Here is a 25,772-nt window from a genome sequence, read left to right as displayed (position 1 = left end):
GATGTTCCTAGCTCTGGTATGTGTTCTTTTTATATTATTTTTGAAAAGCCATCTTATAGAAAGGCAGACTATTCCCTGCGCTCTCATATTGAAGTCAGTAAAGAGTGTAATGGTACCAGCGAAATAATTCACTGGTGTCAGCAAAGCATAAAGTGTATCATAACCCCTATATAAGAATGTCTTCAGCCAAATCAATTGATTTCCCTTTGTCGGCAACACAATTCTACAATTGGTACTCAGTTAATCTTCTCCTTGGTTTGCCCTTGGAAGGGGATTATGACCACAGACCAGTACATCCTGTATATAGGCAGATCCGTAACGTTTTCTTCATGTTGAGTTTGGCTACTCATGACCTCATGGATGTTCCTTCTGGTTAAGCAGCCATATGAACCTGGTTTGTCATGGTTGTTTCTCAGGATTTCTTTTTAACTTGCTTCCTTTCAGGAGATCTCTTCCTACTTAGCTTTTCAATATTAACCGAAATCAGGTAGAGGTAATATACTTATACATTATAAGATCATGACACATATTACAAATAGATCAGATACATTTGGTTGGAGGGGGAAAATCCTCCCTAAACAGGAGAAGAACACCACAACTGACAGATGGAGAACCTGAACCAAGTGAGCTTTTTCCCTGTCTCTGATTTCTTTGGGGCAAGAAACTGACTTTCTTTTAGATGAAGTGATATAGAATAGAATAGAATTGAATAGAATGGAATGGAACAGAACGGAACAGAATAGAGTAGAATAGAGTAGAATAGAGTAGAATAGAGTAGAATAGAGTAGAATAGAGTAGAATAGAGTAGAATAGATTTCTTTATTCGCCAAGTGTAATTATTATTATTATTATTATTATTATTATTATTATTATTAATTAGATTTGTATGCCGCCCCTCTCCGAAGACACAAGGATTTTTTCTTGGTGCATATGCTCTCAGTGTACATAAAAGAAAAGATGCATTCATCAAAAATCATGTGGTACTGATTAAAGTAAAAGTTTGGAAATAAATGGTATAACATTGATATTCTTAACTGTAATTGTTACTTGCGACTGCCAAATCAGATTTGTCTAATTTCTTCCTCATATCAGGGTGGACCCCTGGGAATGTTACCAAGATACCTGGCAGACCACCTGCAGTGTACTGGAACATCACCGGGACCTGATGAAAGTGAGTTAACAGATGAAGCTTTTCGGAGATTTCAAGGTTACCGGGCTAGGGGTTTTTAAATTTGAATATTGATTGAAAATATAATGGAAAGTGACTTCACTTCAAACACTAGAATTTTTAAGTTACAACCAGAGAAGGGATTAAGAGTAATCAGATATTTTGTATTCTGGCAATAAGTTATTTTTATTTTTAAAATTCAGTTCCATTCCCATTGGATGTTCTTTAAGAGGTTAATTTCAACATAAAACGTAACTTGTTGTAGGTATGGCATCAACATACAACCCCACATTCCCCCCCCCTCCCCTAAGTCTATGTACCCAAGAGCATCCCGGAATCATATCGGAACACTTTTTGTGGGCTCCAACTCCAAACCATTTATGAGATGCCTACATCAGGGCTACACTAAGCTAGAGGACCACTGCATTAACTTTATACATTGCTCCAGTCCAACAGGACTCTGAAAGACAGTTTTTTAACTTCCATCTAGTGGCCATTAGGTCAATAGGACAAAGAGAAAACAAATTGATAGGTTGGAGCAGCTTGACCTTAGAAACTCCGTCATATGTTCCCTACAATGATTGGGGGTAATTTTCTTCATGGTTGGCAATGTCTGAATTTCAGCTAGTAACTGTCCTTGTTATGTCACATGGTGGAGCTATATGGAGAGCAGAGTAGCATAACCCCATTCTGAATGTATTTTAAGGGCATGGTGTGTGGACAATGTCTATACTACGTAACATTATTTTCTTCTGCCTCTGGAAAGAGGCTGTTGCGTATGACCCCAGCAAAAGGCCATAGTATTGTACTTCTTATTGGAATCAGACTTAGAAATCCTTAGCACTCTTCTCTTGCATTTTATTTTCCATCAACAAAATTGGAGCAAATAAGAACTCTCTTATGATTGGTGATTGGCAAATCCTTTAGAAAACAATAAAATTCTTTATTAGCCAAGTGTGATTTGTCTTTGATGCATATTTATTTATTTATTTATTTACTTACTTACTTACTTACTTACTTACTTACTTACTTACTTACTTACTTATTGGATTTGTATGCCGCCCCTCTCTGCAGACTCGGGGCGGCTAACAACAGTGATAAAAAACAGCATGTAACAATCCAATACTAAACAACTAAAAAAACCCTTATTATAAAAACAAAAATACATACAAACATACCATGCGTAAATTTTAAAGTCCTAGGGGGAAAGAATATCTCAGTTCCCCCATGCCTGACGGCAGAGGTGGGTTTTAAGAAGCTTTCGAAAGGCAAGGAGGGTGGGGGCAATTCTAATCTCTGGGGGGAGTTCGTTCCAAAGGGCTGGGGCCGCCACAGAGAAGGCTCTTCCCCTGGGTCCCGCCAAACGACATTGTTTAGTTGACGGGACCCGGAGAAGGCCCACTCTGCTCTCAGTGTACATAAAAGAAAAGATATATTTTAAAAAAAAACATTTAACATATATATATATATATATATATATATATATATATATATGTCACATGTTTAAGCTGAATTATATATATATATATATATATATATTTGTTTTCGTAAATTTTCACGGGTATATGTATGTAGATTGTTCTGAGTTCGGGTTTTGCCCTGTGTAATATTTTGCATGTCTATGCGACGTTTCGGTGAAATCACATTCACCATCATCAGGCTGAAGTTTCAAGCTTCGTGCTGTTGATGATGGTGAATGTGATTTCACCGAAGCGTCGCATAGACATGCAAAATATTACACAGGGCAAAACCCGAACTCAGAACAATCTACATTCTGGCGATGTTTCGACGAGGTCCCACTCGTCATCTTCAGGCTGGTGCTTCTGTCCTTGTTCTAGGGCGAACACAGCGAGACCTGAGCTGCCTTCTAATCCACAATCATTAACTAATCAGCATACCTCAGTTAAATCAATGACCCCAGGTGTTACCCCACTGACTCACCAGGAAGTTTCTACACAGCAGGCAATTGCTGAGCCATCAAACCACACCCAGCCACCAGTATTTATAGAAGGAAGGCAGCTCAGGTCTTGCTGTGTTTGCCCTAGAACAAGGACAGAAGCACCACCCTGAAGATGACGAGTGGGACCTCATCAAAACGTCACCAGAAATTTCTAAATCCTACATGGGAAGAAACCCGAATATACCAAGACCGTCATATATATATATAGACAATACTATATTCTGTATGTATATATATACTTCCTAATTTTCTCCACATGCTGTTTCATTCGATAAACTCAAATTCTAGTCTTAAAACAGTGAGCAAACTGTTTCCATTTCCATTTCCTACACAGTGTGCATAAATCCATATACATTTTGTCTTCCAGCTTCTAAGAAATTTCAAATATTGACATATTGACATGTCCCTTGCTTACTTCCCATCCTGCCCTGCTCCTCAAAAAACAAAACATACAAACAATAAAAATTTCCAGGGGAGAAAAAAGAGACACCTCATACTGGATTTGACTGTGGCACTGTTAAACGTAGACGATGAAACCATTCTGAGTGCCATCATTGGTGGGATCTGCAGTGGGATCCAAAAAAATCAAGATGTCAGTCAAATCAAAGATGCAGAGTTTTTTTAAAAAATGTTTAAAAATATGCATAACATTCATTTTTTTTAAAAAAATGAAGGTTTTGGTTATGCAGTCACTGCCATCTTGTCTTTTTTTTTTTAATCCATCCTGAAAATGCCCCTGTCAACTATCTTCAAAGCTTTGTCTTGGAGTGTGTGGAAATGTTCCAAAAGAAAATGAGATGTTGAGAGAAAAAAAAACCCATTTTTTTTCCATAATTTGTAGTGGTTTTGATGCATATTGCTCCTGAAGTTAACTGATGCTAGTGGGGCTTAATAGCTATCACATGGGAGTGATTTCTAACAGGGCCAGATTAAAAAAAGATTTAATTATTTTGGTAAAGGTTGAAAGGCAGAGAATAAATCACTCCACTTTTTAAAAAGAATCTACCTTCCCATGTGCAATGAACTCAGTGAAAGCAGAGCTTCTCACAGTGGCTCTTAACTATTAAAATAAAGGAAAAATTAAAGAGAAACACATTTACTGCTACGCTTACTTTAGCTCTCAGTTTCTGCTAATGAGAAAGAGAACCCTGGGAATATTGTAGGGAAAGAGAAGCAATATATTAGGAAGTCATACTTAACAAGGGAAAGGAGAGTCCTCCTTTCCCCTTCGGTTCCTTCATTCAAAATATGGTTTTGCAAAGAGGGAAAATGAGCTTAAGGAGGAAAGAAGCCCAGTCCTCTCTCCCAAAATATTTATGACATCTAATTTGTTTGCAGTAAGATTCCACTGAACACCTTTGTTCCTTTCATTGTTCCAAAAAGTAAGGATTGGAAACTTGACTGATTCTGACTGGTCAAGGAACATAAGGAACACAGGGCATCAAATGCTTAGTGTTGTTTTAGATACCACAGGATTCTCTCCTTTTATTTGTCAATTGTTCAATTTGAGTAAATTTTAGTCTGTTTTATTCATCTGTTCTTTTAAAAATAGAAGGATTTATTCAGTAGTGGGTTCTAAAATCCTTTAAACCAGTTCGCTTATGCACTCATATGCGCATACGCCCCTGCGTATGCACAGAAGCATCCCTGGAGGGTGGCCGGAGTCTCCCACCCCCAGTGCTACCAGTTCTAAGAACTGGTCCAAACTGAGAGCAACCGACTGCTGGATTTATCCAATCTTTGAGTAATATTGATACTCCCAACAAAGAGTCCTTTGGGAGTTGGGCGGCATATAAATTACATTAGATAGATAGATAGATAGATAGATAGATAGATAGATAGATAGATAGATAGATAGACAGACAGACAGACAGACAGACAGACAGACAGACAGACAGACAGACAGACAGACAGACAGACAGACTGACTGACTGACTGACTGACTGACTGACTGACTGACTGACTGACTGACTGACTGACTGACTGACTGACTGACTGACTGACTATCTGGACTTCAGCATAGCCTTTGACACGGTTCCACATAAAGAGCTGATAAATAAGTTAGAGAAGATTGGACTTAATCCCTAGATATTTCAGTGGATTTGCAGCTGGCTGAAACGTAGATATCAGAGGGTTGTTGTTAATGGCGAGTATTCTGAGCAGAGCCTGGTTACAAGCGGTGTGCCACAAGGGTCTGTTCTGTGTCCTATTCTTCTTAATATCTTTGGGAGTGACATAGGGGAAGGTTTGGTAGGGAAGGTTTGCCTATTTGCAGATGACTCTAAAGTGTGCAACAGGGTTGATATTCCTGGAGGCGTCTGTAATATGGCAAATGATTTAGCTTTACTAGATAAGTGGTCAAAGCAATGGAAACTACAGTTAATGTTTCCAAATGTAAAATAATGCACTTGGGCAAAAGGAATCCTCAATCTGAGTATTGTATTGGCAGTTCTGTGCTAGCAAAAACTTCAGAAGAGAAGGATTTGGGGTAGTGGACCATGAGATCTTTTTCTGCTGTCAATCTCCTATGTTTCTATGTTTCTGACATAGATAGATAGATAGATAGATAGATAGATAGATAGATAGATAGATAGATAGATAGATAGATAGATAGATAGATGTAAGGAACTTGTTGACTACAAGTCACAGCACACATTTTTGGACACTATTCTGAACTTAAGAATCATTTAATAAAAATATGATAATATGTTTAAAACGATATTTAATTTCTTTATGAATATGATAGTGGTTGGGGGGGCCAAAGAGAAGAATCTGAGAGTTATAAAGGGCAATATATTTGGGAAGGCTGTTAGAGGAAGATTTGATAGCTAGGTCCCACATTATTGTTGCAATGTATTATAGATGATGACATACATATATCCATATATTCAAAGAAGTACCAAATAATTCTTTTGTAGGTCAAACTTTTCCATAATTATCAACAATGCCTGATAATGTTCCACCTCTTCATTTGTCCCTTTTGCAAAAGAATACTGCACCCCCTGGTGGCAGAAAAAAAGTTTGTTTCTGTGATTGCATACTGTAATAGTGATCCCTCGAGTTTCGCGATCTCGATCTTCGCGAAAACGCTATATCGCGATTTTTCAGCAATTGTTACCATCTCGATCTTCGCGAACACTATATCGCGATTTTCCCCACCCGATCAGGTCACTCTCTTCCTTCCTTTCTCATCTTTCTTTCTCTTTCTCTATGTTGCTTCTTCCTATCTCACACTCTCTTCCTCCCTCTCTCATCTCTTTCTTTCCTTCTCTCTCTTTCTCTCCCCCTCTTGCTCTCGAGCGGCCGCCTAGCAGCTGATCTGCTCGGCAGCGCAGCAGCAGCGAGGAGCCGAAGATCTTCGGCTCCTCGCTGGTGCTGCGCTGCCGAGCAGATCAGCTGCTAGGCGGCCGAATGAACGTTCCCTGGGTCTTCCCCGCCGCCTCGGATCCTCGCTGATGCCCGCCCGCCGTTTGCCGCTCGCCCCGTTCGGCGGCCGCACGTCCCGTTCGCCCGCCGCTCGCCTCATTCGCCCGCCGCTCCCCTCGTTCGCCCCCCCACTCCCCTCGTTCGCCCGCCGCTCCCCTCGTTCGCCCCCCACTCCCCTCGTTCGCCCGCCGCTCGCCTCGTTCGCCCGCCGCTATCGAACTTGCTATCGAGCCTGCTAATGAAATCCAACCCGCAGCAGCCCTTTCCCTCTCCAGGCTGCGGGAGGGGTCCGGAGAACAATGCCTGGCGCCGCGCTCCCGGCTGGGCTTTTTTCCCCCATTTCCCCTCGGGTGGAATTTCAGACCCTCCGCCGGTTGGATTTCATTAGCAGGCTCGATAGCAAGTTCTTCCTCCCTTTAGAAAGCCCCGCAGCCTCCTCCGACCGGCGAGGCCGCCAGCGAGGACCCGCAAAGCCGCCGCCGCCGCAGCGAGGCCAAGTCGCCCGCTCCCACGGCACGGGCTCCCAACACAGCGCCGCTCAGCCCGCCCTCGGCGATGCCTCCGCGGATCTGCAAGCCCAGCCGAGCGACGCCTCTGGTCTGGGCGAAGGCAGTGGGCAGGCCCCGCCGCAGCAGTCCCCGCGGGCACCGCGCGCCAAGGGCCGGCCAGGCCGCCGGCCAACAAAGGGGCTCCCTCGCCTCCCTCGGGCAGGTTTACAAAGGCAGCGCGGCAACTTGGAGCACGGCACGCCCCGCAGCCCTCGCCTCGCCCGCCCCCGCCTGGCCGGCGCTCCGGCTACCCCCGGCTGAGGAAGAACCGAGTAGCCCCCGCCCTCCCCCGCCCGGCTCCCTTCAGCCCCCCGGGGCCAAGCGGGCGGGGGGCGGGCGGGACTTCGCCTGTCTCCGCCGCCCGCATCGCCCCTCCGGCGGGCCGGCCTCCCCCGCCCGCCTCTGCTGCAGCCGCCGCCGCCTCCCCGACTGGCACAAAAGGGCCCCGCCCGCCCCGCCCCGAAGCTTACCTTGCGAGTTTTTGGCTGCGGGGGGAGAAGTAGGACTTTCCTAACTCCCTCCCCCCGGTCGCCGTTTGCTGCTCGCCCGTTCACCTGCCCGCCATCAGGACCGCCGCGCACTAACTTGATGACGGCCAAGCCGTCCCAGATCGTGGGGAGGGGAGCTCTTCTCCAGCCAGGGGACGGCGAGGCCCTCCCAATGCCCCGCGCTTGGAGCCGGAGTGAGGCCACTTCTGCCTCCGGATGAAGGAATCTCCTCAAACTCAAAGCCTGTATCCTGCCGCCCGGTTTACCCAGGACACGAGCGGCGAAGTGACTTGGAGGAATGGAAAGTCCAAACCGCCCGGTTTCAGTGGGGTTTCCCCGTTGCCCAGGGATTCCTTCGCCCGAACGGAGGTGGCTGTGGCTCACTTCGCCGCTCGTGTCCTGGGTAAACCGGGCGGCAGGATACAGGCTTTGAGTTTGAGGAGATTCCTTCATCCGGAGGCGGAAGTGGCCTCACTCCGGCTCCAAGCGTGGGGCATTGGGAGGGCCTCGCCGTCCCCTGGCTGGAGAAGAGCTCCCCTCCCCACGATCTGGGACGGCTTGGCCGTCATCAAGTTAGTGCGCGGCGGTCCTGATGGCGGGCAGGTGAACGGGCGAGCAGCAAACGGCGACCGGGGGGAGGGAGTTAGGAAAGTCCTACTTCTCCCCCCGCAGCCAAAAACTCGCAAGGTAAGCTTCGGGGCGGGGCGGGCGGGGCCCTTTTGTGCCAGTCGGGGAGGCGGCGGCGGCTGCAGCAGAGGCGGGCGGGGGAGGCCGGCCCGCCGGAGGGGCGATGCGGGCGGCGGAGACAGGCGAAGTCCCGCCCGCCCCCCGCCCGCTTGGCCACGGGGGGCTGAAGGGAGCCGGGCGGGGGAGGGCGCGGGCTACTCGGTTCTTCCTCAGCCGGGGGTAGCCGGAGCGCCGGCCAGGCGGGGGCGGGTGAGGCGAGGGCTGCGGGGCGTGCTGGGCTCCAAGTTGCCGCGCTGCCTTTGTAAACCTGCCCGAGGGAGGCGAGGGAGCCCCTTTGTTGGCCGGCGGCCTGGCCGGCCCTTGGCGCGCGGTGCCCGCGGGGACTGCTGCGGCGGGGCCTGCCCACTGCCTTCGCCCAGACCAGAGGCGTCGCTCGGCTGGGCTTGCAGATCCGCGGAGGCATCGCCGAGGGCGGGCTGTGCGGCGCTGTGTTGGGAGCCCGTGCCGTGGGAGCGGGCGGCTTGGCCTCGCTGCGGCGGCGGCGGCTTTGCGGGTCCTCGCTGGCGGCCTCGCCGGGCGGAGGAGGCTGCGGGGCTTTCTAAAGGGAGGAAGAACTTGCTATCGAGCCTGCTAATGAAATCCAACCGGCGGAGGGTCTGAAATTCCACCCGAGGGGAAATGGGGGAAAAAAGCCCAGCCGGGAGCGCGGCGCCAGGCATTGTTCTCCGGACCCCTCCCGCAGCCTGGAGGGGGAAAGGGCCACTGCGGGTTGGATTTCATTAGCAGGCTCGATAGCAAGTTCGATAGCGGCGGGCGAACGGGGCGAGCGGTGGGCGAACGGGACGAGCGGCAAACGGCGGGCGGGCATCAGCGAGGATCCGAGGCGGCGGGGAAGACCCAGGGAACGTTCCTTCAGCCGCCCAACAGCTGATCTGCTCGGTAGCGCGGCAGCAGCGAGGAGCCGAAGATGAGGTTTCCCCGTTGCCCAGGCAAAGGGGAAACCCCATCTTCGGCTCCTCGCTGCTGCCGCGCTACCGAGCAGATCAGCTGTTGGGCGGCTGAAGGAACCTTCCCTTGGTCTTCCCCACCGCCCACACGCAAACTTCACCATCTGCGCATGTGCGGCCATGAAAAAATGGCCGCACATGCGCAGATGGTGTTTTTACTTCCGCACCGCTACTTCGCGAAAAATCGATCATCGCTTGGGGTCCTGGAACGGAACCCTCGCGATGATCGAGGGTTCACTGTACATTGCATTTACTGTACTATATTATTTTTAAAGAACAAGTTCAATGCAGTTTTTGCTTTTTTCATTTTGCAACTACTTGTGCATTTATTCATTTTCATTCTATGCCATATTTTAATCAAAATTATAAGAAGTACTCTTATGGCTTTTTAAAAAATATATTTTTAAAAAAAACATTGTAATTATTATATTATTACAGTATAATAATAATCCATCTATTGCAATAAGAAGTATACAGTGGTACCTCAAGATACGAACCCCTCATCTTACGAACAACTCGTGATACGAACCTGGGGTTCAGAAAAATTTTGCCTCTTCTTACGAACTTTTTTCGAGTTATGAACCGGCGTTCGGAGACTGCTAGGAAGCCGCGCGGCTGTTTTAAAAGGTGACAGCCGGGCGGCGGGGCTTCCCAGAAGCCTCCCGAACGCCGGTTCGTAACTCGAACAAAGTTCGTAAGAAGAGACAAAATTTTTCTGAACCCCGGGTTCAGTTCGGGAGGTTGCTGGGAAGCCCCCCAGCCCGGCTGTCACCTTTTAAAACAGCCGCGCCGCTTTCCAGCTGTCTCCCGAAGCCAAACGCGGAAGTTCGGCTTTGGCATTCGGCTTCAGGAGACAGCTGGGAAGCGGCGCGGCTGTTTTAAAAGGTCGCAGCCGGCCTGGGGGGCTTCCCAGCACCCCCCCCGAACCCCGAACCTGGGTTCGGGGGGGGTGCTGGAAAGTGCCCCAGGCCGGCTGCGACCTTTTAAAACAGCCGCGCCGCTTCCCAGCTGTCTCCTGAAGCCGAACGCGGAAGCAGCTGCTACGAGCGGCATTTCACCTTCCCTCCCAGGCAAAAAGATGCCAGGGAGAGGGGCACGCCTTCTGCCTGGGAAGTCCGGCCTCATCATCCCAGAATGCCAGCATCTTTTTGCCTGGGAGGGAAAGTGAAATGCCGCTCGTAGCAGCTGCTACGAGCGGCATTTCACCTTCCCTCCCAGGCAAAAAGATGCCGGGGAGAGGGGCACGTCTTCCGCCTGGGAAGTCCGGCCCCATCATCCCAGAATGCCGGCATCTTTTTGCCTGGGAGGGAAAGTGAAATGCTGCTCGTAGCAGCTGCTAGAGCCGCCGGCATTTCACCTTCCCTCCCAGGCAAAAAGAAGCCGCGCTGCTGCTCCAGTCGCCCGGTCCTCTCCTGCCTCCCGCGCCAATGTTCCCCACTGCGTCGGGGGCCGCCAGCCCTGAATTGGATGCACCCTCACCGCTACCGCTGCCGCCACGCCCACTGCCCGCCCCATCCTCGCTGGAAGTATAGCCGGAGCCGGAGCCAGGTCCGCTCGGCCGCGCCTCCTCGCCCGCCGCCCAGCCGCCCAGGATGCTGACCTGCTACCTCGCGGCGCACCCGCTGCCAGCCCGATCCTGCACCTCCTGCTCCCCCCCCAGCCAAAAATACAAAGGCGGTCTGCCGTTCCCGCGGAGCAATGGGAAGCTGAAGCCGCCGGCGGTTTCAGCCTCCCTTTGCTCCACGCTGCTCCGCCCTGCCTGTCTTTCTGTTTTTGGCTGGGGAGGGGAGCAGGAGGACCTTCCTGACTCCCTCCCCCCAGCACTTCACCCAGGACAACAGGCAGGGCGAAGCAGCGTGGGGCAAAGGGATGCTCAATCCTCCTTCGGTGGTGGCGGCCGGCTTCCCGGTTTCTGAGTTTTGGGCTTGCACGCATTAATTGCTTTTCCATTGATTCCTATGGGAAACAATGTTTCGTCTTACGAACTTTTCACCTTACGAACCTCCTCCCGGCACCAATTAAGTTCGTATCTTAAGGTACCACTGTACTGTGAATTTAAAAAGTTAAGGTGAATAAAATGCCTTGATTTGAGAAAAAATTAAACAAGCTTTGTTTCAGATACATTTTTAAAACCTTTTTTTTTCAATTGCACAATATAAGGAATTTGAAAAACTCAGCCTTTGAAAACATCCTTGGACAGGATGGTTTGTTTAGGCTACCAAGGGTTTAAGGCCTTTAAACATAAATGCATCTTTGAGAGGATATGCATTGAGCTTTAAAATCATCAAGCAAGTTTTAAATTGAACGAGTTTTAGATTCATCAAGCAAGATGAACACCTTAGGCATTTGTGCTATATCATCACAAGGATGTCCTGTTCTCCAAGCTTTAAGAAACCTGTGAGTCAAACCATCCTGTTTCTTTTAACCAGATTGTTACTAGAACATTAGATCCAGCATTACGATTGCATAATCTGGAGCTTCTCAAAGAACAATTTAGACAAATGGAAGGAGTTTTATTTGTTAATGTATCTCAATTCCAATAGCACAGAGGCATTGAGCAAAGTATAAGCAAAAATTAACAAGAACTAAAGACAATCAGAAAATAGTTGGATTAATTAAAAATGGTTATTGTAGTCAGGCGCAAATCCAGACATAACCCCTTTCAAATAACTAGGCTAACTCAGCTGCAATTTGGAGATATCCACCCCCCCTAACCTACTTCCTGCCTAGTATCCTGTGATTCACCCCAGAAGAGCACAGTGGTTAGAGTGCAACACTGCAAGCTAATTCACCTAACTGCTAGCTGTAGCTCAGCAATTCAAATCCCACCACCGGCTTCTATCCTTCCAAGGTGGGTAAAATGAGGACCAGTTTGTTGGGGGCAATATGCTGATTCTGTAAAGATTCTGAAGTGGTATATAAGTCTTATTGCTTTTGCTATTCAGAGGTGGTATTCAGCTGGTTCGGACTGGTTTGGGAGAACCGATAGTGGAAATTTTGAGTAGTTCGGAGAACTGGCAAATAACACCTCTGTCTGGCCCACTCGCTCTAGTTGGCACTCACGCCAGCCACCCACTCACCCTGCCCTGCTCAGTCAAGTCACTCCTCATCTCACCTCGTTGGCATAGCACATTGTGTGGCTCCTCGCTTGCGTTGACTACACAGCAGGCGTGCCATGGGAAAGCTTGCCTGCCTTTCTATGCAGTGCCTGTGCCCAACTGAGCGGCCTTGATCTGCCTGCCTGGGTAAGTAAGCCTGCGAGTTGCAGCTTTAGTAGCTGCCCACCTCACCGTCTCCACCTGCCTTCCTTACTCCATTGTATATGGCACACAGGCCCACTGGGCTTGCCTGCCTTTCCTGCAGCCTTCCCAGCACTCCCTGTGGCCGACCCGTTGGCCTGCCTTCCCTACTCCCTTCCACGTGGTCCTGCCATGTTTGCCTGGATTTTTTGCAGGGAAGGGAAGTGGCTGGGCTGCTTTTCATTAGGACGCATGGAGTGATCTTCTATTTATTTATTTATTTATTTATTTATTTATTTATTTATTTATTTATTTATTTAGTTAGTTAGTTAGTTAGTTAGTTAGTTAGTTAGTTAGTTAGTTAGTTAGTTAGTTAGTCAGTCCAATACACAGTGAGAGTTTTAGTGGGTCTATATATAGGTGTTCGCCTTAGAACAAGGACAGAAATACCAGCCTGAAGATGATGAGTGGGACCTCGTCGAAACGTCGCCAGAAATTTCCAAATCCTACACGGGAAGAAACCCGAATATACCAAGACCGTCATACCTGTACCCATGAAAATCTACAAAAACAAATATATATATGTGTGTGTGTGTGTGTGTGTGTGTGTGTGCACGCGTGTGTGCGTGTGTGTGTGTGTGTGTCACATGTTTTTGCTGAATTTGAAAATTAAGGGAGACTAGGATAGATCTATTTTGGCCTTATTTTGGCCTCATCAGCTAGCCATACCCACTGGGACTTGAACCTGCAACCTTTGCCTTGTAAGGCAGAGAATTAACCTCCAGGCTACAGTATCCAATCCTTTCAGCTCTGTACCAGGGAAGGGTTACATTTTGTGTTGAATCACCCTGGTATATTGAAGGAACATCACAGATCCTTTTTTGCCTCTCGGCCCATATATATATACACACACACACACATAGTAAAATACATGATGAAGGTTATAGAGGAGATACTCTCTTTGTGAGCAGAAAAGTTTTCCCCATCCACCACTGCCCAGGTGCCCTTGCTTCCCTCAAATTCTCCAAGTATTTCTTTGCCTACCTGATTTCCAGTTCCATCACATTTCTCGCCATCATGTGCAGGGAAATGAAAGTTTGTGTGAGGCTAAAAAAAAATCTATTCCAAATAAAAGTTTTTTTTCTTTTTCCATAAGAAAAACATCTCATGAAGTTGGAATTGATTGAGTGATTTTTTTTCTGACTCTCACAAACTTTTCCTTCCCTGTACATAATGGCAAGAAACACAATGAAATTGGAAATCAGACAGGCAAAGAAATGCTTGGGAGAAGTGAGGGCACCTGGGGATGCCCCAGAGGGTGGCTGGGGAAAGCTCCATGGTGCAGCACTGCATTCAGGCAATGGAGCAGCGGTCGAGAGGTGAGGAGGCTGCTTTCCCTCTCTTCTCCGTGCTCCTCCTCCTTCCCTCATGCTGGCCGCCCCATTTCCTAATTCTACATTGCAATCGGTGGCTCCACTGGCGGTGAACAAAACACCGTATCTATATTGATGATGAGAGTCTCTCAGAGACGCCTGCTTACAATATTTTTGAACTGCTGTCTTCTGGCGGAAGATACAGAACAATTAAAACTCAGACCACACATTTTCTGAAAAGTTTTTATCCCAGAGCTATAATTGCATCTAACAATGAACTAAAGGGTCACCATCAGTGCGCTGTTGGACAGCATTACTTGGTCTGTGGATGTTTGGGTGGTTCAGGGTGGGGAATTTGTGGAGGTGGGGCATGTTTTGGGGATAGATATGTGTGTTGGACCTGGTCTTTAGTTGTGTGAATTTTGTTGTATACCCATATACTGTGTATATACATACAATGACAATATTGCATTGGATGGGGAATTAATACTCAGACACAAGAGCTGGATGAAAAATGGGTCACTTTTATTGAATTACAGAAAGAGACCTACAGAGGAAACTAAATGGGGCGGAATACCTGACATAACATACCTGGGCAACTAATGGGCGAACTCCTTGCTTGGTAAGAGTGAAGCATGACACGTCTTCACCCAAACCTAAAGCCACATCCAGCGTGTGGGAGGGCTCACCCCCCGTGACCTGGAAACGGAAATGATGTGGATGAGCCCCAAGCATTCCTCCCCCCCACCGCTCCGTCCGGGGAGGAAGCCTGAGTTGTGTGAAGAAGGAACCCATCACCTTTTAAAAGATGCCCAAGGGAGAACACACAGTTGCAACTGACACCCTTTTCCACCCCGTTTCTGCCAAATAGTGACCAAAACCAAAATAAATTCAAATCAACCTATTTACAAACTGATACCCCTAACCCTTAGAAACCTCGCACACAACCAGGATGGAGAAGGCGAAAAAACAATCTGACAAAAACTTCCAAGATTGCAAAAAATTCCTTCTCGGCCTCTACGGGCGACCTCTGGAAAGACATCCTGGATATAGTGGAGGGTGGGTGGGTGATCGATTGGGAGGCGAGCAGGAAGTAAAAAGGAGTGAGGGTGAGAAAAGCAGGTCCTGAAATAGGCCTGCTGACCACACCCTCCTCCTGCGTCATCTCCCCTGAGCCAGTTACTCTCGGGGGAACTCCCTCGCCTCCCGACTCCCCAATCAGCTGGGGGGGGAAGCAAAGACACCCCTCCCAACCAGAAGGAATGTCGGGCCAGCAGCGTTCTCTGCCGGCCCTCCCCAGGCATCCATCTATCTATCTATCTATCTATCTATCTATCTATCTATCTATCTATCTATCTATCTATCTATCTATTTATCTATCTACCTCTCTCTCTCTCTCTCTCTCTCTCTCTATCTCTCTATCTCTCTATCTCTCTCTATCTATCTTATCTACCTATCTATTTATCTATCTATCTGTCTATCTATCTATCTATCATCTGTTTAATTGAGAGGTGTACATGGAAAACTGCAGTCAGGATTAGGACTATGACAGTACTTTTCCTAAATAACTTGCTATGGTCTAATCCAGACACAGGAATATTATATTCACACTGTTCTTCTGATAGAGGGTGAAGGAACAAAATGGAGGAGAAAAGTGGCCGAGAGTTTTGGCAGAGTTGCCAATAGGAAAATAAAATTGGGCAAGGGCAGCTTTGTAAAAACAAGGCAAAAACCTATAATCACAGATATACAGTCTTCTGCTTGAGCTGTGGTTTGGACTTTGGACCAGAGTCCGAAAGGAGTGGGTGGCTTATAAATTTAAGAAATTAAATTAAATTGAATTGAATTAGAAGATCTCCAAGGTCCAGTCCAACTCTGTTATTCTGCTCTGTTATTTCTTCCAGCGAGTTACTGGTTGTATCCTGTCCAATGTGAACACACCTTCCCTGACCCCAGTGATTGGGCAGCCCCAGAACGAGACCCCACAACCCATTTACCAGAACAGCAACCTTTCCAACAAGCCAACTGCAGGTAAGAGCAAAGAGAAAGCTGTAGAAGCAACAGTAATAAATGGGGTAACCCAGGTGAGAGAAGAGAACCTGTGAAGGTTTGTTCCTGCTTCAGGTGCCAAAATAATTGGCCAGATTAGATTTTTGGCACTTTGACATGTGGAAGGGAAAGACATGTCCTGTTCCATCCAAAATAGGCAAAATGTTTCAATCAGACTTTCTCATTCATCTTTATAATCTTTACTAAGGAGAGCTGCCAGTCCCTAATTAGAAACCTTCCACTAAATTGCATGTCGAAACATTTCAGCCATTCCTCGTCCTTTCATCTGCTTCTTTCTCCCCTTTTGACTGGCACACCTGGTTTGCTCTTGGCTTTAGCAGGTGGCAGAGAGTGAATACAAAAGTAGGAGAAAAACTGACTGGAACAGCTGCAATGATTCACCCTTGGAGTGGGTTTAATGGCGCAGAGAGAATTTTTGTCTTGCAAACCACTAACCCTAAGTATCCAAAGAGAAATGGGGACAGAGAGAGAAATGGGGAAAATAGATCCTTTCACTTTTTGATCATCCAGTAAGGGATATTGTCTTTAAATGTAACACAAGTGCCCAATTGGATCTGATAGAGAACCCATTTATTTATCTGTCTGTCTGTCTGTCTGTCTGTCTATCTTTCTATCTATCTATCTTTCTTTCTATCTTTCTTTCTATCTATCTATCCATCTATCTATCTATCTATCTATCTTTATTTCTATCCATCTATCTTTCTATCTTTCTTTCTATCTATCTATCTATCTATCTATCTTTCTTTCTTTCTATCTTTCTTTCTTTCTATCTTTCTTTCTTTCTATCTATCTATCTTTCTATCTATCTTTCTTTCTTTCTATCTATCTATCTATCTATCTTTCTATCTATCTATCTATCTTTCTATCTTTCTTTCTTTCTATCTATCTTTCTTTCTTTCTTTCTTTCTTTCTTTCTATCTATCTTTCTATCTATCTTTCTTTCTATCTATCTATCTATCTTTCTATCTATCTTTCTATCTATCTATCTATCTATCTATCTATCTATCTATCTATCTATCTATCTATCTATTAGATTTGTATGCCGCCCCTCTCTGTAAACTCGGGGCGGCTAACAACAGTAATAAACAGCATGTAACAAATCTAATGTTTAAAATAATTAAAAAACCCTTATTAAAACCAAACATACACACAAACGTACCATGCATAAATTGTATAGGCCTAGGGGGAAAGAGTAGTTCAGTTCCCCCAAGCCTGATGACAGAGGTGGGTTTTGAGGAGCTTACAAAAGGCAAAGAGGGTGGGGGCAATTCTGATGTCCAGGGGAAGCTGGTTCCAGAGGGTCAGGGCCACCACAGAGAAGGCTTTTCCCCTGGGTCCCGCCAGACGACATTGTTTAGTTGACGGGACTCGAAGAAGACCAACTCTGTGGGACCTAACCGGTCGCTGGGATTCGTGCGGCAGAAGACGGACCCGGATGTATTTAGTCTAGCACAAGCATGGCAAGTATTTTGGACTTGACATGCCAAGACTTTGGAAAATGCCAAACGTGATATTGCCCTAGGAACAATAGGGAAACAATTATTTACATATTCAGGTTTTTTTTTAAATAGTCCAATCATGTGATACTCAGTGGTATGCAACGAAACATCAAACAGTTACAAAAATAAAATATGGCTAAAACTCATTTTCAGAAAGTCTGAGAGCACGGCCTTTTAACATTCATTCATTCATTCATTCATTCATTCATTCATTCATTCATTTATTTATTTTGTCCAATACAAATTGAAAGTTAAGGAGAATAAAAACGTGTAGTAGTAAATATCAGGGAAGGGATAGAAGAAGAGATATGAGAAACGTGTAGTAGTAAATATCATGGAAGGGATAGAAGAAGAGATATGAGAATAGAATACATCAATGAAGTGTAGAGGAAGGATATATGGATGGGAGAAAAGATATACAAAATATAGGAGAGACAATTGGACCGGGGACGGAAGGCACACTAGTGCACTTATGCTCGCCCCTTACTGACCTCTAAGGGAGGGTGACTTTGGGAGGGTGTGGAAGCTGCACGAGAGCACACATCACTCTCTGTGTCTTCTGAAAATTGTGCAAGAACAGGATGTGCTTTCTAGAATAGTTATTGGGGCTTGTTGAACATTTGTGTGTTACCCAAAACATTGTGACGCATCTCCTTTGATACATATCACAGGCTCACCATCACTGCTTTAGCATCTCTGCATTGACCAGCCCTTAGGTCTGGCATTCTGAAATAGATTGCAGTATCTATTTATACTTTTGTAAAATATATATTTTTAATTTATGTTTTACTTTACTTTTAATGTGCATGATACACTAATATTTTTTAAAATATCATAATAAATTAAACTCATTAGTCATATATATATATATATATATATACACACACACACACACACACATACACACACACACACACACACATACAGTATTTAAGTTTTTTCTTCAGAGTTTCCATTTTTATGTCAACACATATATCTTAAAATGTCAATAACATATATTTCTACATTTTATTCAATCAATCATAAAATGATGTACTGTTTTACATCTATTTTTATTCTGTTCATCAGTCTGTTGACAACATATTATTTTCATTGTTGATTTTAATTATAGTTTTTTTCATTTAAGTATCTTTGTCACTGAGTTTCGTTTTAAATGTTTGTTTTAATGTATTGTCAAAATAACTCTAGTTGGTGCTCTAATATTTTAATTTTGGCTGAATTTAGTATAATTTTTAAGTCATTTGTCAGATTGGATTCTTGTTATATATTTAAATTGCAGAGGGAAAAGTGCATTTTAGTAATGTCCATCTGAATAAGAGGACACATATTTTTTTTGTCCATTGGGAAGTTCTCAGAAACACATTCAGGTTCTGTGCTGTGTTTGACAACAGCAGAAATATTTTGTCAAAGCAAGGATTAAAAAAAATTCTGATGATCAAATCACAACTCACATATGTTATTTATTTTAAATTGTGCAGCAAAGCCCCTAAATGAAAGTGCAGTAATGTTTCATTTGTAAACCATAGTACTTCCACGCTGTATTAAATGCTGTTTTTTCTCTTTTATCCTCTGCTTTCCTTCTTTCCTTAGCAAAACTTTTGGGAAAGGTGGGAGAAAGCCTTAGCAGGATTTGCTGTGTCCGTCCCCCAATGGAGCGTTTCACCTTTGTGGGTATGTTGTTGAAAAGGGGTAGTCTGTAGCCAGCTAAAACTTGTGACCTATGGCTGAAATTAGATTCTTTCCTGGATGTGGGTGACAAGGCTGAGCTAAGGGAGGGATCAAACATGTCATCAGTCATGAGTCCCTGTGTGCCCAAATTAGATTTAAGTCCAGCCCACCTTGAATGCCTTCTTAATTCCCACTCATTTCCCTTATATTTAATAGCTCAGATTTTTGTAGAGAGCTTAAGTTTGCAATAAATATTTATACTCAACTGAACTGTCTGAATTCCCTGGTGCTTGACATTAGTTTTTCCTATGGAGATTGTATAACTAAATAGAGCAATCAAATGATTTCTACCAACAATAGCTGAAGATGGAAGTATGTTGGGCTCCTCGATTTATCCCCAGGTATTTCCAGGACTGTGCCGAACACTGTATGTGAATGTCCTTGGATGTGTTTCAAAAAAGTTGGATCAATCCAAACCAGGACTGAAAATGCCCTTTTTTAGTATATAATGTGACACTTGCTTTTCAATTTGTCAGACACCCAATACTGGATTAAACATTTGATATTTCTGTTATTTCTGACAGTCTCAAAATGGGTGAACAGTGCAGTCAGGCGGTAGGGAAAGCAAGTAGAATGCTTGGCTGCATAGCTAGAGGTATAACAAGCAGGAAGAGGAAGATTGTGATCCCGCTATATAGAGTGCTGGTGAGACCACATTTGGAATACTGTGTTCAGTTCTGGAGACCTCACCTACAAAAAGATATTGATAAAATTGAACAGGTCCAAAGACGGGCTACAAAAATAGTGGAAGGTCTTAAGCATAAAGCTTATCAGGAAAGACTTAATGAACTCAATCTGTATAGTCTGGAGGACAGAAGGGAAAGGGGGGACATGATCAAAACATTTAAATATGTTAAAGGGTTAAATAAGGTTCAGGAGGGAAGTGTTTTCAATAGGAAAGTGAACACAAGAACAAGGGGGCACAATCTGAGGTTAGTTGGGGAAAAGATTAGAAGTAATGTGAGAAAATATTATTTTACTGAAAGAGTAGTAGATGCTTGGAACATACTTCCAGCAGATATGGTCGGTAAATCCACAGTAACTGAATTTAAACATGCCTGGGATAAACATATATCCATCCTAAGGTAAAATTCAAGAAATAGTATAAGGGCAGATTAGATGGACCGTGAGGTCTTTTTCTGCCGTCAATCTTCTATGTTTCTATGATATATTCTGGAGTTCAGAAGAATCTCTTAGGGACATACTATATGGACGCTGACTAAGTAATTGAAATAATGCCTTCAGCATTTGGGCTTGCCAACTTCTTCCACATTTAATCTCCTGCTTCATTTTAGCCATTGTTATTATTACTACTTAGAACCCTCATTTTACTGTAATTACTTTTCATTACACTCTTTATAAAAGGTGCTCTAAGTACAGTTGTAAAAAAGCAGGATAAGGTGGTAAGAGTTGCTTAGTAAATATAGTGTTTTTAACTGATAGATTTACATTGTTGTAGGTCATCCTGCAAAATACAATTTCAGCATTTTTTTTTCTTGTTTTCTAGATGAAAATGCTAATTTGGGGACTGTGATGAGATATGAAGAGATTGGTAAGTGAGCATCATCCAGAGGTCCTTGTAAAAGTGGGTGTACCTGCATATAAGAAGGGCAGATGAGTTGTGGTTATTTTATTGCACAGTTGATGTTGATATTAATTGAAAAAACAATACATATATGCAAAGATCAGGGAGTTTATGGGAGCTGTATTGCATGATGGAGAATACTGGAATGATATCATCTACAAAGATACTACTGCATTCTACAGAAACTTTGGAAAAACTTTGCATTACTTGGAACTTATTTCAGTCAGTGCTTTAGAGCAGAGGTCCCCAACCGCCGGTCCGCGGACCGGGACCGGGCCGTTGGGGTTTTCCAGCCGGTCCGCGGCGCCGCTGCCCTCCCGGCAGAGGACATTATGCAGGACAGGGTGGGGCGTCGGGCAGGGCGGGGAGAATCAGGAGGCTCCTTTGGCGGCTGGGGGCTGCCTGGCTTTGTGATTTTGGCTGGGGGGGAGTTAGGAAGGTCCTACTTCTCCCCCCCCCCCCCCAGCCAAAAACTCAAAGCCTATCTGCTGGATACGGGCGATGAGCGGGACGAGCGGCGCCGAAGCCGGTGGCTGTGGCAGCTGCTGCAAGAGGCTTCCGCGCCGCTCTGTCCCACTCATCGCCCGTATCCAGCAGATAGGCTTTGAATTTTTGGCTGGGGGGGGGGAGAAGTAGGACCTTCCTAACTCCCCCCCCCAGCCAAAATCACAAAGCCAGGCAGCCCCCAGCCGCGAGGTGCCCCCTCCCCTCCCATGGAGCCCTGCCCTGTTTGGTGCCCGCTGGCCGGGCAACGGCCTCCCTCCCTCCCTGCCTCGTGTTTGCAGAGCTCCGTCGGGCAAAGTTCGGACGCCTTCCGGGCGCACGCACACATCCACACCTCCACCCCCCCGGGAGGAATTCGCCCCCTGCCCAGAATTGGCCAGCCCAGCAACGCTGCCCTGCTCCCTTCGGAGGTGCGGAGAGGGTGGGGAGAGGAATTTAACCCCGAAAGTGGCCGGGGTTGCGCAGAAATTCCCCCAATCTTCACGCTGGTTTCGGGCCAGGGAAGAGGGGGCCGTGTTTACCTGGCTGATTCGGGGATGAGAGACCACCAGGAGCTCCGCAAGGCTGCGTGACTTGGATTGGGAAGTCCGAAAAAGACCCCCGGGATGGGTGAGTGGAGGGAGAGGGAGAAAGAGAGAGGGAGAGAGGGGGGAGAAAGAGAGAGAAAGAGATAGCAAGAGAGGGAGAGAGAGAAAGAGATAGGGAGAGAGGGGGGAGAGAGAGAGAAAGAGAGGGAGAGGGAGAAAGAGAGAGGGAGAGAGGGGGAGAGAGAGAGAAAGAGAGAGAGGGAGAGAGAGAAAGAGACAGGGAGAGAGGGGGGAGAGAAAGAGATAGCAAGAGAGGGAGAGAGAGAAAGAGAGAGGGAGAGAGGGGGGAGAGAGAGAGAAAGAGAGGGAGAGGGAGAAAGAGAGAGGGAGAGAGGGGGAGAGAGAGAGAGAGAGGGAGAGAGAGAAAGAGAGAGGGAGAGGGGGGAGAGATAGCAAGAGAGGGAGAGAGGGAAAGAGGGGGGAGAGAGGGGGGAGAGAAAGAGAGAGGGAGAGAGAGAGAGGAGATAAAGGAAGAGGAGAGATAGAAAGGAAGAGAGAGAAAGAAAGAGGGATAGAAAGAGAGTGAGAGATGCTCAGTGAGCCTTTCTTTGAAGTTGCCTTTCTTTCTTTCTTTCTTTCTCTCTTTCTTTTGCTGTCTTGCTCTCTTGCTCTTTCATTCTTTTTTTCTCTCTTGCTTTCTTTCTTTCTCTTGCTTTCTCTCCTTCCATTTCTTTCATTCCCCCTCTCTATTTTTATTTCTCTTTCATTCTCTTTCTTTCTTGCTTGCTTGCTTTCTTTCTTGCTCTTTTTCTTTCTCTCTTTTACCTTCCCTTCCTCTATTTCTTCTTTTCTTTCTCCTTCCTACCTTCTTCCCTCCTTCCCTTCCTTCAGTCTTTCCTCTCTTACTCTCCCCTTTCATAAGTTTCCTTGCTTCCTTCCTCTGTTCCTGTCCCTTCCCCCTTTCTTTCTTTCTTTCTTTCTTTCCTTCCTTCCTTTCCTCCCTCCATTTCTTGCTTTCCTTTTCCTTCCTCCCTTCTTTCCTCCCTCATTCCCTTCTTTCACTCCTTCCTCTCTTACTCTCCCCTTTCACCCCTCCCCAAAGAAGGTAAATTTCATACATAATTGGTATGTCGCAAAATAAAGTAGTTTTAAAATGGTGGGGAGGGGGGCCCCCAGACACTTAGGCTGTATGGGGCCCCAAAATTCCTGATGGCGGCCCTGGCTCCACCCCTCCATAACCCCACCCCCATATGACCAAAGCCCCCCCCCCACCACCACCACCGGGCCATGGAAAACTGGTCTAGCTTAAAGCCGGTCCCTGGTGCAAAAAAGGTTGGGGACCTCTGCTTTAGAGCATGAAGATACTATATATTTAGCAGTTGTCTGTAACTTCTAAACAATGGTTGCAAATCTTCCAAGACTATGAAATTGTAGGAAAAGATTTTGCTGTTTTGAAGAGTTGTAAATATGTCATTTACCACATTCATGTGTCTCCTTCTAAACCATCTTTTTTGGATTGAATCCAAATGATTTGTCGTGCTGTATACTATGCAGATTCCCAGATAAAAAAAGGAATATGACATCAAAGCATTGCCTTTCAGACTGACAAGCACCTAATAATGAATTGAGGGTGTGAAAAATTATTCTAAATCTGCTTCAGGTGCACTCATTAGAAACATAGAAACATAGAAGTCTGACGGCAGAAAAAGACCTCATGGTCCATCTAGTCTGCCCTTATACTATTTTCTGTATTTTATCTTAGGATGGATATATGTTTATCCCAGGCATGTTTAAATTCAGTTACTGTGGATTTATCTACCACGTCTGCTGGAAGTTTGTTCCAAGGATCTACTACTCTTTCAGTAAAATAATATTTTCTCATGTTGCTTTTGATCTTTCCCCCAACTAACTTCAGATTGTGTCCCCTTGTTCTTTTGTTCACTTTCCTATTAAAAACACTTCCCTCCTGAACCTTATTTAACCCTTTAATATATTTAAATGTTTTGATCATGTCCCCCCTTTTCCTTCTGTCCTCCAGACTATACAGATTGAGTTCATTAAGTCTTTCCTTTCATTTTCACTTTTCACACTTTCACAATTGTAGTCTGTAAATTAATCTTACAATTAAAAACCCACATTCATTATCAGTGCAATTTTCCCTAAAAGATGGAATTATGCATTCCCCTAATGTACACTAACCAAAAATAACTACCCAGTCAATATTTTTTGTACTCAGCTTTCCCAACTATGTTCACTTTGGAGTACACTTTTTGTGTGTGCTAATCCGTAGAATGGAACATGACAGAAGTTAGCAGTCCATAGCAGATTTCATATTTTTAAAATTTCATATCCTTGATGTTGAATATAATTTTATGAGAATCTACCTGCAAATTCTACTGAGCCCTGCCATTACAGAGTGAAGTGACAGGTAATAGAACGTGGCATCTTGGACAGAGCTCCTTGAACACTTTCCTGCATTCCATAAACTGAATCACCTTCAGACATAAGGCAGAAGGATATTTTCTCTTTAGAAGTCAACTGTATCAAAAGTTTTATGAATATGAAGAACGGTTGCAAGAATTGGGTATGTCTAGTTTAATGAAAAGAAGAACTGGGGTGACATGATAGCAGTGTTTCCAAATCTTAGGGACCACCACAAAGAAGGGGATCAGTCTATTCTCCATAGCACCTGAAAGCAGGACAAGAAGCAATGGATGGAAACTAATCAAGGAGAGCACCAACCTAAACTAAGGAGAAATTTCTAACAGTTAGAACAATTAATCAGTGAAGCGACTGGCCTTCAGACGTTGTGGGTGCTCCAAAACTGGAGGTTTTTAAGAAGAGAGTCAACAATCATTTGTTTGAAATAGTATAGATTTCTTGCTTGAGCAGGCCGGATTAGTGGATATCCAAGGTCCCTTCCAACTCTTATTCTGTTTCTGCACTTGTGTTTATACAGGCATAGAAAAGCCACTGCCCCATGCATTATATTGGTGAACAAAATTGAAGATAACACAGACATTAAGGCTTAAGGGATATTAATGGTCAGTGAAGTAGATTAACTGACAGACAGATTGTAACAGACTGTAACAAATCTAGAGTGTTTTCACAGCATGGAAACCAAAACTCTGTTTTAAAGCCACATCTTTTGGGATCTCCTTCCTTTTCAAGCCTTGGCATCAAGGCAAAGAGATTAGTGGGGAGTGGTTATCCACGAGAACATCTCAATAGTTGTATCTTTTTTCTTCAGAGCTTCGAATCTTGCTGCTGTGTGGAAGCGATCTTCTGGAGTCCTTCTGTATCCCAGGCCTTTGGAATGAAGCTGATGTGAGTAGATAACAGAAGGTGGTAAAAGTTGTGACCTTCCTTCCTTCCCTCCCTCCCTTCCTCTCTATTTATACAAAGTAAATACTGATTTAGTAAAACATACTTCCTGCTGAGTTTTGTTTAAATTGTGATGGCTTGAGAAATCATAGATTGACAGTCTACTTCCACTTTCTCTGTTCGTGACCTCTTCTTTTCCAGTTCTGACAATAGTAAAAGGACAGTATTGATTTTTATAGTGCTGTTAGAGAGACACTTGTTTGTAATGTAAATAAATAAATGTAATTTCATATTTCAGAAGTAGGAGTTATTAGCTGATTATTCTTACAACCATATCAAGAAAATAGCCCTTGCCAATTTTCTTTTTAAATGATTTATCCACAAGGATAAGGATTTGATTCAGTGTTCTTATGAACGCATATGCTGGTTCAGCCTTTAAATTGGGTTTTCTCAAGATCTGAGGACTGCAATTCCCAGATTCATCCATTGGGGTAACTATTGTTGAGAATTCCAGAAACTGTAATGCAAAGGTTGAGAAGCCTCTCAGAGATAAACCTATTGTACAGGTAGTCCTTGACTTACAAGTTACAACCATTCATTTAGTGATTGTTCAAAGTTGCAATGGTACTGAAAAAAGTG

The 25,772-nt window shown here is 45.0% G+C and overlaps 1 protein-coding gene across 2 annotated transcripts in view; it reads left to right on the top strand.

Annotated features, from left to right (window-relative positions):
- NMNAT2 (nicotinamide nucleotide adenylyltransferase 2) overlaps positions 1-25,772 on the top strand; it is a 121,778-nt gene that overhangs the window by 85,031 nt on the left and 10,975 nt on the right. Inside the window, exons 4-8 of one of the 2 annotated variants that reach the window (XM_070746296.1) lie at positions 1,093-1,171; positions 15,801-15,927; positions 19,056-19,136; positions 20,701-20,745; positions 25,060-25,136. In XM_070746296.1, the coding sequence (XP_070602397.1) occupies positions 1,093-1,171; positions 15,801-15,927; positions 19,056-19,136; positions 20,701-20,745; positions 25,060-25,136 (409 nt within the window). The remainder of the gene's footprint in view (positions 1-1,092; positions 1,172-15,800; positions 15,928-19,055; positions 19,137-20,700; positions 20,746-25,059; positions 25,137-25,772) is intronic. The other variant, XM_070746297.1, reaches the window with a different exon arrangement.

Source organism: Erythrolamprus reginae, chromosome 3 (genome assembly GCF_031021105.1).
Source record: "Erythrolamprus reginae isolate rEryReg1 chromosome 3, rEryReg1.hap1, whole genome shotgun sequence".
Lineage (NCBI taxonomy): Eukaryota > Metazoa > Chordata > Lepidosauria > Squamata > Dipsadidae > Erythrolamprus > Erythrolamprus reginae.
This window is presented reverse-complemented; position numbering and strand designations above follow the sequence as displayed.